The sequence below is a fragment of the Phyllostomus hastatus genome, unplaced genomic scaffold (genome assembly GCF_019186645.2).
Source record: "Phyllostomus hastatus isolate PE091 unplaced genomic scaffold, TTU_PhHast_1.1 phas_contig_118, whole genome shotgun sequence".
In the NCBI taxonomy this organism is placed as follows: Eukaryota; Metazoa; Chordata; class Mammalia; order Chiroptera; family Phyllostomidae; genus Phyllostomus; species Phyllostomus hastatus.
Genome location: NW_025333543.1, coordinates 269,620 through 283,501, shown reverse-complemented (window position 1 = coordinate 283,501; position 13,882 = coordinate 269,620). Strand labels below are relative to the sequence as shown.

Sequence of the window (13,882 nt, the reverse complement as noted above, 5' to 3'; positions counted from 1 at the left end):
GGGTGGTCTGTCTGGCTCCCCAGTTGATCCTCCTGGTTTATCCGCATGCAAATGGTCAACATCCTGCTCTGCCAGCTTTGACCTCACCTGGTTCACCAGCCACAGCCTTGCCCACCTTGATCCTCCATCCACCACCTTGCCATGAGTCCTCTCTGCCCCAGCTGCTCATCTCTGCCCCTCCTATTGGTCTGGATAAATGTTTCCTCTTTAACTTCTTGGTTATCAGACTTCCATAGAGTTTGATTTTACGACACTTCTGGTTAATTTTTGTTTTTAACTTTGTGGTTGTCTTTATTTTGGTTGTGCGAGGAGGCAAAATATATCTACCTATGCCTCCATCTTGGCTGGAAGTCTGCTTTTTTTTTAGTTTACTTATTGATTTTTTTAAAAAAGATTTTATTTATTTATTTTTAGAGAGGGAAGGGAGGGAGAAGGAGAGAGAGAAAGAGAAACATTAATGTGCGGTTGCTGGGGGCCATGGCCTGCAACTCAGGCATGTGCCCTGACTGGGAATCGAACCTGCAACACTTTGGTTTGCAGCCCGCGCTCAATCCACTGAGCTACTCCAGCCAGAGCCTGATTTGTTTTTTAAAGAGAGGGGATAGAGAGAAAAAGAGACTTTGATTTGTTGTTCCACTTATTTATGCACTCATTGGTTGCTGCTTGTATCTGTCCTGACCAGGGATCAAACCCACAACCTTGGCATACCAGGATGACCCTCTAACCAACTGAGCAACCTGGCCAGGGCCAAGGTTAACCAGTACTTTGACTGAAATGACTAACTATCTAATATAATTGTCCTGATTATTTTGTAAATTAGCTATTTATGGAGAACAAATAAATGTCACTAGTGGGTTTCTCCAGAACAACATTGGCAAATTATTATTTAGAAAGGGTCAACTAATTTTTCTAGACTGAGAGGTGAGGCACTTGTAATAGGTCCTCAATGTGTCAAAATGTTATTCAGCCTTTCTTCAGATACTTGGTCGGTATCTATCTTACTTAAAGGCGATTTTAAATAAAGGCTGGCTGGCAATAGACTGTTGCCAACCTTCAACTGGGATTGAGTCCAGTCATTTTAAGTTTAAGGTGCAGATAGATAACTCTCTTCTTGCCCTTGTCATTGCATCTCAATGTCTCTAGATCTATTCTAATGATGTGCCTTTGATTGTCTGACACCTTAGTGCACCTGCACACAGATCTTCACTTCATCCCACACTGTCAATAAAAGCTTGGAAACAGCTTGTGTCTGGTGGGGGTTGTTTTGTGCAGTAGGAGTTTCCTCATCATTTCCACCCTGCTGTCATTAGGCATGCAAAGCAGTTAAGAGTCTTAGATAACTTCTTTCTGATGGTCATTAATAGGACATAAAAAAAAATTTCCACAGATCAGCTTGGTTCTCTAAGGAGTCTGTGGTATCTCATGTCCTGGAAGCCCAAATTTCAAACAGGTTTAGAGTTAAGCCAGTGATTTAAATAGGTGAAAGGCTCTGTATCCCATTACTAATCCCAGAGCCATGCAATCCCCTATCACCACAGTGATATTAGAGAGAAAGGCAACAGGCAATACCATAGGTTTAGCTTCATCATCTAATTCTGCTGTCTGAAGGACTCAGTTCTTTTCTGCTACTAATGAGTCAACATATTTTTTCTAGTGACTCCTGAGAGCAGCCATCTGCTATCGTTGACTAGGAGTGGAGTAGAGAGATTAGACATAAAGGAAAAAGAAAGTTTGTTTTTACTTATAAAACTAGTAGTCCAAGTGAAAATACAAAACAAATATGTGAAGAACTTGCAAAGCAAATACGAAAAATGTAGTCTGTTTGAAGAAGTTGAACACAAATACAAAACTAAATGCAATTCAAGGCAGTCACCTCAAACCACTGCTGGTGTGAACAAAGGAATTAATCAGCAAATCAGCAAGCAGAGCAAACACAAAATGAAAAGTAACGAGTACGAAAAGTTCACTGTTCTCTATTCCTGCCACTGTCTTACTTCTTGATTGGAGTTTTAAACTTCTAATGTGCTGTGGAGAACAGTGTCTTGAAGAAACTGATGGGCTGAAAGTCTTGTAAGTCAGAAATGTGGAGAAAGTGAATTCTTAGAAGCCCAACTGTAGACATTACTGAAAAGAAAAGTCAAAATTAGAAAATACAGACACCCAAAGGGTGGATAATTAAAACCTTCAAGCATTAGAATGGGTTTCATATATATAATATTGATTAAAATCTTAATTGCATTTGTGTTTGTTAAATGGAAAAAGGTGAATGCATTTTAGTTTTTCATTTTGCATCTTTCACATTAACTCCATATGGTGTTCTGTGCCATTTGCCCATAATAAGAAATTGCTTTTTTCAAAATTATATTTAGTCATGGATACTAATGATGACCCTGATGAAGATCATCTTACAAGTTATGACATTCAGCTCAGTATTCAAGAATCCATTGAAGACAGCAACACTGAATTTTATCGTGAAAGGTAACAAATTGACTATTCTCAACAAAATTTCTTTGTAACAGTCATTTTGTTGTAAGATGAAATAAATGATATTTCCTGACTCCTCCTTCCAGGAAAATGCTCACTCTTCTTTTCTGACAGAGAATCTAACAGCTTTACAAGGGCCATTGTGGTAGGTTTAGCAGTCTGATCTTCCACAAATCCTCAACTCAGGCAGAAGATGGAAATAACCCAGAGGGGAAATTTCTAGTTAAATTCAATTGCACATAATTGCCTATTTTCTAAATTAATGGAATGAAAAGGATAATAAATTTAAACAACTTACAAGTACAGTTATACAACTAATGTATAGGTATGTGTACCAAGGTCTGTTCTGTATATTCTAGACCACATTCTGTTACTGACTCAGGCAACCTTTGTAAGTAATGTATTCCATTTTTGCATCTTTAATATATGGGGGTAATGCTAACCTACTTAGCCCATATGTTCAGTGAACGGGAAAAGGGCTAAGGGCTTCTATAATATATGACAAAGTACTATATAAACTAAAGCCTATTTCATTATCTATTTTTCAAGTGACAGAAGTTAACTAATTATACATAAAATTGATGTTTTATGTTAGCTGGGGTTATAGAATCTAAAACTGCAAAAGTAAATTTCTGTCTTGAGCAATACATATTCTCCTTCTGACTAAAATAAACTTTAGTTTACCTTTACATTGTATATTTACAACCCTGTATTCTGAAATTTAGTAGTGATTTTGAATAGATTTAGTGCTATAAAATTACTTCTTTTGAGCTTTTATAAAAATGGACATATTACATTTAAATTTCTGGTCTCCTTAATTTTTCCCTTATCTTCAACAGGTTTTAGAACTTTAGAGTTCCCAGGAAGGCAGTCACAGGCCTAGAATGCCAGCAAATGTGTCTGCTGCATAGAGTTAAATCAATTTGTTATGAAATACTATGTTTCCTTTGAATAAACACACATCAGAGAATTGCCATGCAGCTTAAAATCATGACCTGTTGGCCATGACTGGGAGTTTGCTCTATAAATGCTGAGCTTGTTTCCACTTGTGGATGAGGTGATCAAGAGTAGCGTGCAGGATGGATCATAAGCTCTCAAATGAGCCACCATTAATTAGCAATTATTAAGTTTAAAGCAACAAACATTTATTGAGCATAGAGTTTAAAATGGAAAGAAGCCTTCCTATTTACTCTCAACACTTTACAGATGAAGCACCACCTCTTTGAGTGGTGACTCAAAGAGGCTAACTGGCCTTCCCAGGATAACAAAGTGCGAAACCTGAACCCAGCTCCCCTGGTGCCAGTTATTTACTCCTTCTTTGCTGCTTAGAACTAATTTCAGAGACAGTGTTATAATCTATCTTCTTCACTAACATTCCTAGGTCTATGTATCATAATGTGTACTCTAATGTATCATAAATACACTCTGTAACTGACTCATAGATATTACATTTTTAAAGTGGATGAAATCAGTTGTGTTCCTGTCCTCTAAATCTTGATTATTAAAGTTACATGCAGAACTCATATAATTTTTTACATGCAAAAATTAAAATTTTTGTTCCTTGAAGTATATCACTTTTATAATTATGGCTTATGTTTCTTTCTCTGGAAGATTTATACCACTAAGTGATCAAAACAGAAAACTCGTAGAGGCCATAAAACAAGGTAAGTGAGTGTACTGCCTACCTCGAGGTGAGTTAGAGATTTCATCAAGCCAAGACGGAGATTTGTTATCAGCCCATGTGTTTACTTTAGGCCACATTCTTGAGCTCCAGGAGTATGTGAAATATAAATATGCGTTAGATGAAGCTGATGAAAAAGGATGGTTTCCGTTGCATGAAGCTGTTGTTCAACCCATTCAACAAATACTTGAAATTGTTCTGGATGGTAAGAGAACATAAAACCCCTTTGACCAAGCTGAAGCAAGAATGTAGAAGTTGGGAGTGTCCTCAATGAATATAATGAGCAAAAATAAGAAGCAGAATACAAGATTATTTAAAAATGGGAAAAGGCTATACCCATGTTTTAAACATGGGGTGCAAAAATCACTACATTTTGTAAGTCTCAGGGTTCACCCTTTGCATTCTTTTAAGATTGTGACACGGGTTGGCAGGAAGATGTGGTTATTGGCTAAAAGCGATAAGAGTTTGTATATATCGTGAGTCAATTGATTTGAATATAAGTCTTTTTGCTTTTGGAAGTCAGTTTTTAATTTTTCATGGTATATATATGGCTAATATATAGCCATGGCTGGCTAGCCAGCTAAAGAAAATAGATAGCTAGACAAACAGGCAAATATAGAAGATGATATTAAGCACAGTATACCTAGTATATTCTTATAGGATATAGTCATTCAAATGTATTCTCATTCCCACATTCACAGACTTCATTTGGCAAAAAAAAAAAAAAACAAAAACAATTTCAGATGCAATTTAAATAACAACACTAAGGATTGGGAAGTTAATTTATAATTTATCAAGAAATGAGAATATACAACCCATTTTTTTAAATACAAAAGAGCACCTTGAAGCACAGATGTTGGTATTTTTTCAGCTGTCAACTTGATTAGCAAGCCCATGCTTATTTACCGGTATACTCACATCTCCTTTTAGTCTTTGCCTTTCCATCAATCAACTTTGTTCAATCTAATATATATAATATTGTATTATTCTGATCTAGTGATATCCTTTAAATAAGATTTTTAACTTTACACAATGCTTTCACCTCTCAGCATCCTATAAGACACTCTGGGAGTTCAAGACCTCTGATGGGGAAACACCCTTGACATTGGCAGTCAAAGCTGGTCTGGTGGAAAATGTAAGAACTTTACTGGAAAAGGGAATATGGCCAAACACCAAAAATGACAAAGGAGAGACACCTCTTCTGATTGGTAAATGACCTTTTTTCTAGAACTTTTAAAGTTTGAAACAAATAATAAATATTTATGGGAAAGCACTATGTATTGGCTAAATTATGTGACCTCATCTTCTTCCATTCCCTGTGTACTTCCCTTATCTCCCATCTCACCTGTCCTAAGATTTTGTTTTTCTACCCCACAAAGAGGTCAAATGTGAAAGATCCTTCAGCATCAGCTAACCAGGAGGCATCCAAACTAGTTTTATGAAACTAGAAGTTCTAAAGAAATATTCTCTAAGTAGAGCCCAGCTGTAAGGAGGATTGCATGTTTGGTATATAGCCAGAGGAAAGAGGCAGAAAGGGTATTCCAAAGACAGACTCCAGGTCTGCATCAGGACAATGAAGTCCAACTGGAAAGAAGAGGAGCCAACAGATCCTGAGTACGCAGATGCAGCTCTGGGCACCTACACGGGGTTCACCGCTATGACACAACAAAGGAATAATGATAAATCTAAAGGTGTCATTAATTGCTTCTTCCCAGTCTTGTGTATTCTGCTCTTTGTTGACCAATTAAGAATTGGCATGTCTATTTGCAGAAGAAGAGAGAGATGATATTCACTGCACTTGACCAGAGATAACAATTCCTTTCTCTTAAGAGGATGTGAGGTTGTGGAGTAAGAATTTGGGCTTTGGTATCTGAGATTTGTGGATTTATTTCCTCTCAGATTTATTGAGATATAACTGACTTACAACATTGTGTTTGTTTATGGCATATGACATGATTTATAGATGTATACATTGCAAAATGATTACTATAATTTAGTTAACTTATATCAACTCAGAATTTTTTTCTTATGATGAGAGCTTTTAAGATCTACTTTCTTAGCAACTTTCAAATATGTATATTTAAATCCTAGCTATAAGATTGCAATTATGAGCCTCAGTTTCCTGTATGTAAAGTGAAAATATACCACATATCATGCAGAATTATTATAAAAATTAGACAAAATATAAATATACTAAACTGTCCTATAATGGATGCTCAGGAGAGGAGGGCCATTGTGAAATTTGTGTGTGCATGTGTGTGTATGGCAAGAGAAAGAATAAAGCACCATGAGCTGTGGTCATAGCTAGTTGACACTACCACAGCTCCTGTTCACAGAGATATCACTAGCATTTTAAAAACAACCTAAATATAGTTAACAGAAAACTTAGGAAAGTCATGAACACTAATAAAATACTTACATTTGGCAACATTAATTCAACAACATCAATACAACCAACATTTACTGAGAAGTTAGATTAAGTCAGGCGCTGTGCTAGGCAGCATGGATATAAAAATGAATGGAATAATCTTTCTCTCAAAGAGTCTAGTAGGAGAGCTAGATATGATTTAAATAGAAAATTAGTGTTACAAATACTATAGTAAAGATGTATATGCAAAGCAAATTAGGGAAATAAGAAAGCACTGAATCTATGAAGCAATCAAAGAGATACCGTAGTTGCTCTTGAGTCATGACTTGGGGGATGTAGAGGGGTCATCAGCAGACATCGGAGGAAAATCTGGTCAGGAGTTCTGTCCCTGGACATAACTTGTTAAATAAATAGGGTCACCACACCCTGGGGCCATTCCTGTCTGATTCCTTCTTGCCTACTCTTGCCCCATGTCAGAGCTTTCAGCCTTCCTACATTCAGATTCATTGGACAATCTAATATTATAGTTATGGTACAGGCAAAGGTTTTGTAACAGCATCAACAACAACAAAGCACAGATACACAAAGCAAACAAACAACAATGCCTTAGAAGGAAGTTCATTTCTTTCTCTCACAACATTTCAGAGTGTGGGGCCCAGGCACAGCACGGTGGCTTTGCCATCTTGACACAGAACTTTCAGAAGTGACTATTTCCCAGCCAGCAGGGAGGACACAAGAGGAAGACTTGGGAAAACAGCTTATCTTTAAGGAGGTGACCTGGACACTGTACACAACCTTTCCATTCATATACCATTAGTCCAGATTTTGTCACATAGCCACATTTAGGTACAAGGCAGCCTTGGATACATAGGCTACATCTAGATAGGCTGTGGCCAGCTAAAACTTGGGGGCTTCTGTTGCTGAAAGGAAAAGGGGAAATATGAGTATAGAGGAACAGATGGCTGTCTCTGTATACATGTTAACTAGTCTTTATGTCAACATAACACAGTACTTTTGAGAAATAAACCAGAACTCTTTTCCTAAGCTGGCACTACAGGTACAAAATAGAATATTCAGCTATGGGTTGCAGTCACTATTAATGTGATCTATGTCATTTTTGTGAAGGCATATACCGTGGAGTATCTGCAACAACATGCTTGTATTTGTTATCTTTTCTATAGTCTTTGATTTCTTCTTCTTCTTCTCCTTCTCCTCCTTTCCCTCCTCCTTCTCCTTCTTCTTCTTTATAAAAGACACACTTTCCCAGAATTTGTATACCATTTCTCCTTGAAAATATAAAATTAGTCTCTACTTGCTGTACTCAGCCCACTTATTTCAAAAGAAAAAATAAGTCATGATTACTAATCACTTGTTTTCTTTTTGCTTCATTTAAATTTTTTAATGCTTAATGCCCACAACAGAGCATTAAGCATTCATACACAATTCAGAGTTTTATTTGTTGGTGTCTCTACTTAGCAGTATCTGAGGTGTGGGAAAGAAACTTGATCATAGGGTTATCATAGAATTAACATTTGGAAATAATATATTTAAAAAATATATTTTTATATTTTCCTCATGTGGGAAAATTCAGGAGATGTTCACTTATGTTTCACCACATTTCTGGAGCATAAGAATTTTTCTTGGGTTACCTTGTTCAGGACCTTCATTGTGGAAACCATGTTGTCTTGTGAGATTCTTAGGTAAATGGATCGTTCATGGCATTATCTCCATTTTTTTTCTTGAATTATGGGCTACTTTGAAATTTACTACTCACAGTCCATTAACTCAGAAAGAGAGACAAGAGAAAAAGCTGCTCTTCTTTTTATTTTTCTGTGCAATGCCACTTTTATTTTTTAACACAATCCCATTATCCTCATATCTATTTATGGATGTCCTTAGCTGGCCAAAAAAGAAAAAAAAAGTCCCTTTTGGCCCTTTCAGGGCCCTACTTTCCCATCAGCCATCTGGCCCCTACTATGATACTTTGATGTTGTACAGTTACCTGCTGAGTGGTAGATATCTCATTTGTGATGATCTGGCACTCAGTAGGGATTTTTTGCACTCAATTCCCTCTCTGCCCACTCTCTAATCAGATAGCCACCTTTCTCTAATCAGATAGCCATAAGGTGGTCCTGGTCGGTGGGGCCCAGAGTGCAGAAAAAGCCAATTAAGTTTCCTTCAGACATTTTCTTTCTCACAAATCAAAATATAGCCTCTTCACTCCATCGCCTCTTTCAATCTTCCAATCATTGTCAAGATACCTTAGAAAAATCTTCTCAATTTGTATGTCATATAAGTCAGAAAACAGTTTGCTGCTGACAACTAAATTACACAAGCAAAACATATATACCCACAAAGAAAGTGACAGAAATTTAAAATAAGAAGGGAAAGTGCTGGCAGAATATAGTGTTCAAAAGTGCCTATAAACTATGCAAAATTCTTTAATTCCTAACTCCTTAACTGAAACTTGATTTTCTCAAAGCATTATTATTGAAGATATATACGTGGGTTTTTTTACTTCACATATTATTTATTATTTTAAAAATGTATTGAGGTGACATTGGTTAATAAGATCATACAGGTTTCAAGTGCACATTTCTATAATACATGATCTGCTGACTGCATTGTGCACCTATCACTCAAAGTCAAACAATTTTCCCTCACCATGTATTTGGCTCCCTTCACCTGTTACTACCCACTCCCCACCCCCTTCCCTCTGCTAACTACCATATTGTTGTCTGCCCATGTCTATGAGTTTCAGTTTTATATCCCACATATGAATGAAAGCGTATGATTCTTAGCTTTTTCTGATTGATTTATTTTGCTTAGCATAATATTCTCAAGGCCCATCTATATTGTCACAAATGGCAGAATTTCATCTTTTCTTATGGCTGGGTAGTGTTCCATAATATACATGTACCATATCTTCTTCTTTTTATTTTTACTTATTTTTTCTTTTCTATTTAATTGTTGTTCAAGTACAGTTTTCTGTCTTTTACTCCCATCTCAGCCCACCCACCCAGCCCTCCCCACCTCCCTCCCGTTTCCACCCCTCTTAGTTTTTGTCCATGTGTCCTTTATACTTATTCCTGTAAACCCTTCCCCTTTTCCCCTGAAATTCCCTCCCCTCTCCCCTCTGGCCAGCCTGTTCTCTATTTCAGTGTCTTTGGTTATATTTTGCTTGTTTGTTTGTTTGTTTTGTTGTTTAGGTTCCTGTTAAAAGTGAGATCATGTGGTATTTGTCTTTCATCGCCTGGCTTATTTCACTTAGCATAATGCTTTCCAGTTCCATATGCTGTCACAAAGGGTAGGAGCTCTTTCTTTCTCTCTGCTGCATAGAATTCCATTGTGTAAATGTACCATAGTTTTTTGATCCATTCATTTACTGATGGGTGCCTAGGTTGCTTCCAGCACTTGGCTATTGTAAATTGTGCTCCTATGAACCATGAGTTGCATAGGTTCTTTTGGATTAGTATTTCAGGGCTCTTAGGGTATAATCCCAGCAGCAGACTTTCTGGGTCAAAAGGTAGCTCCATTTTTAGTTTTCTAAGGAAATTCCATACTACAAGGGGAGAAAACTGCAATCTAGCTTCATTCTTTTGCATGTGGTTTTCCAATTCTTCCAACACCACTTATTGAAGAGGCTTTCTTTACTTCATTATGTATTTGTGGCTCCTTTGTCAATTTTTTTTTGCCTGTATGCCTGTGGTTTTATTTCCACATTCTCAGTTCTGTTCCATTGGTCTGTGTGTCTGTTTGTTTCTGCCAATACCATGCTGTTTTGATTATTGTGGCTCTGTAGTATAATTTGAAGTTGGATAGTGTGATACCTCCAGCTTTGTTCTTTTTTTTTCTGAATTGCTTTGGCTATTTTGGGTCTTTTGTGGTTCATACAAATCTGACAATATTTCACTCTATTTTTTAAATGACATGGGGATATTGATGGGGATTGGATTAAATCTGTATATTGCTTTGGGTAATATGGATATTTTAACTATGTTGATTCTTCTAATTCATGAGCATGGAATATCTTTCTATTTCATTGTATCTTTTTCAATCTCTTTTTAATAATGCTTTGTAGTTTTCAGAATATAGGTCCTTTGTGTTCTTTAAATTTATTTCTAGCTATTTTACTCTTTTGGTTGCAATTACAAAAGGAACTGTTTTTTAAAATTTCTTTTTCCGAAACATCATTGTTAGTATATTGGGAAGCAATAGATTTTTCTACATCAATTTTATATCTTGCAATTTTACTGTATTTGTTTATTATTTCTAATAGTTTTTTGGTGGAGTAGTTAGGGTTTTCTACATAAAGAATCATGTCACCTGCAAAGAGCAATACTTTTACTTCTTCCTTCCCAAGTTGGATGCCTTTCATTTCTTTGCCTTGTCTGATTGCTTTGGCTAGAACTTCCAGAACTATATTAAATAAGAGTGCTGAGAGTGGGCCTCCTTCTCTAGGTCATGATTTTAGAGGAAAAGCTTTCAGTTTTTCACCATTGAGTATGACATTGGCTGAGGATTTGTTATATATGGCCTTTATTATATTGAAGTACTTTCTTTCTATACCCACTTTGAGTGTTTTAATTGTGAATGGATGTTGTATCTTATCAATTGCTTTTTTGCATCTATTAATAAGATCATATGATCTTTATCCTATGTTTTGTTAATGTGGTGTATTACATTAATTGATTTAATGAAATCTACTTGTTTGTGGTGTGTTATTCTTTAATGTATTGTTGTATTCAATTTGCTAGTCTTTTATTTAGGATTTTTGCATCTGTATTAATCAGAGATATTGGTTCTTTTCTAGCATTATCCTTGCCAGGTTTTGGTATCAGGGTTATTTTGGCCTCATAAAATGTGTTAGAAGTATTTTCTCCAATTTTTTGGAAGAGTTTGAGAAGGAAAGGTATCAAATCTTTTAATGTTTGATAGAATTCATTAGTGAAGCCACCTGGTCCTGGACTTTTATTTTTGGGGGGTGTTTTTGATGGTTGTTTCAATTTCTTCACTGTTTATCAGTCTGTCCAGATTTTCCATTTTGGTCATTGAATTTGATGGCATGTAGTCTTCCATAGTACTCCAGTGTGACCCTTTTATATCTCTGATGTTTGTGGTCACTTCTCTTTCATTTCTGATTTTGTTTACATGACTCTTTTCTCTTTTTTCCTTAGTGAATCCAGCCAGTGTTTTGTCAATTTTATTAGTGTTTTCAAAGAATCAGCTCTTTGTTGTGTTCTTTGTATAGTCTTATTATTCTCTGTTTCATTGAATTGTGCTCTAAGTTTTATTATTTCTTTTCTTCTTACTTGGGGTTGCTTTGGTTTTTCTTTTTCTAGTTTTTAAGATGTGATGTTAGATTTTTTACTTGGGATTTCTCTTGTTTCTTGAGATAGGCTTGAGGTGATATAAATTTCCCCCTTATTACTGCTTTCACTGCATCCCAGTTTTGATAATGTTGTATTATCATTCTCATTTTCCTCTATATATCTTTTGATCACACCTTTTATTTCTTCTTTGACCCGGTCATTTTTTAGTAGTTTGTTGTTTAATCTCCACATATTTGTCAATTTCTTTACTTCCTTTTTACAGCTGATTTCTAATTTCAAAGCTTTGTGGTCAGAGAATATGGTTGTTATAATTTCAATCTCCCTGAATTTATTGAGGCTAGTTTTGTGACCCAACATACGGTCTATCCTTGAGAGTGTTCCATGCACATTGGAGAAGAATGTAGAATCTGATGGTCTGGGATGAAACACTCTGTAAATATCAGTTATGTCCCTTTGGCATCATGTCATTTAAGGCTGATGTTTCTTTGTTGATTTTCTGTTTGGATGAGTTGTCTAGAGCTGTCAACGGGGTATTAAGTTCTCCAACTATGACTGTGTTTGTGTCTGTTTTTCTCTTTAGTTCTGTTAGTAGTTGCTTTATATATTTAAGTGCTTCCTGCTTGTTTGCATATATATTAAGAAGTATTGTCTTCTTGATGTCGTATTCCCTTTATCATTATAAAATGTCCATCTTTGTCTCTTGTGACCTTTGTTATCTCAAAATCTCTTTTGTCAGGTATAAGTATGGCCACAATGACAATTCTGTGGATATTATTTATTTGTAGAATTATTTTCCACCCTTTCACTTTGAATCTACCTCTGTCTTTGCAGCTTAGATGTGTCTCCTGACAGAAGCATAGGGTTGCGTTGTTTTTTTTTTTAATCTGATCTGCTACTCTGTGTCTCTTTATTGATGAATTCAGTCCATTTATATTTAGGGTAATTATTGATGTATGAGGATTTTCTATAACCATTTTATCTTTTGTTTTCTGGTAGCTGTGAGCCTCCATGGGTTCTTTTTCTTTGTGCTTCTGCCTGTTTTTGTTTGATGGTATTCCATACTTCCTTCCTCTCTTTCCTCTTTTTTTCCTGTTATGTGTTTCAGTTGTGTGTGTGTGTGTGTGTGAGTCCATTAGATATATTGAAACACACACATCACACATTACAACCATTAGATATATGAAAAAGAAAGTTTTGTATATATAGTAGCCCTTTTTCTTTTGAATGTGTGTGAACTCCTTCTTCCTTTGTAAATTGAGATCTTTTTTTCCCTTCCCCTCTATGTTTTGTTGTCATAAATTATCCCTGTTTGTGCCGTAAGTTTGTTGGTGATCTTATTCATAGTGTTGTGATCTTTTTTCTTTGTTTCAGGGAGAATAAAACCCTTGAGTATTTCCTGCAGTGGAGGTCTTCTGGTAATGAATTCCCTCAGCTTCCGTCTGTCTGGAAAAGTCTTTATTCCTCCTTCATATTTGAAGGATAACTTTGCTGGATATATTATTCTTGGCTGGCAATTTCTTTCAATAGTTCAAATATTTGATTCCACTCCATTTTGGCTCATAGAGTTTCTGCTGGGAAGGTCAATGATAACCTAATGAGCTCTCCTTTACAGGTTACTTTCTTCTATTCCCTAGCTACCTTGAGAAGTGTTTCTTTGTCATCAATTTTTGACAGTTTTAATACAATGTGCCTTGGAGGCAGCCTCCTTAGATGGAGGTAACTAGGTGTTCTGTTTACTTCTTTTTTTTTAAGATTTTATTTATTTATTTTTAGAGAGGGAATGGAGGCAGATAGAGAGAGAGAAACATCAATGTGCAGTTGCTGGGGGTCATGGCCTGCAACCCAGGCATGTACCCTGACTGGGAATTGAACTTGCGACACTTTGGTTCACAGCCCATGCTCAATCCACTGAGCTATGCCAGCCAGGGGAAGCTCTCATCAACTATTTGTTTGAAAAGGCCCTTTGTTCCCTTCTCTCTCTCTTCTTCTGGTATGCCTAGTGTTCTTATATTTCTA

General features: G+C 36.1%; 1 protein-coding gene across 3 annotated transcripts in view; it reads left to right on the top strand.

The window, feature by feature from the left end:
• The window catches only part of ASB15 (ankyrin repeat and SOCS box containing 15), a 39,556-nt gene that overhangs the window by 8,024 nt on the left and 17,650 nt on the right, over positions 1 to 13,882 (top strand). For 2 of the 3 annotated variants that reach the window (XM_045848115.1, XM_045848119.1), the window contains exons 3-6: positions 2,370 to 2,478; positions 4,096 to 4,148; positions 4,239 to 4,370; positions 5,215 to 5,373. In XM_045848115.1, the coding sequence (XP_045704071.1) occupies positions 2,372 to 2,478; positions 4,096 to 4,148; positions 4,239 to 4,370; positions 5,215 to 5,373 (451 nt within the window). In that variant the 5' untranslated portion in view covers positions 2,370 to 2,371. Of the gene's footprint in view, positions 1 to 2,369; positions 2,479 to 4,095; positions 4,149 to 4,238; positions 4,371 to 5,214; positions 5,374 to 13,882 lie in introns of those variants that run through there. The other variant, XM_045848126.1, reaches the window with a different exon arrangement.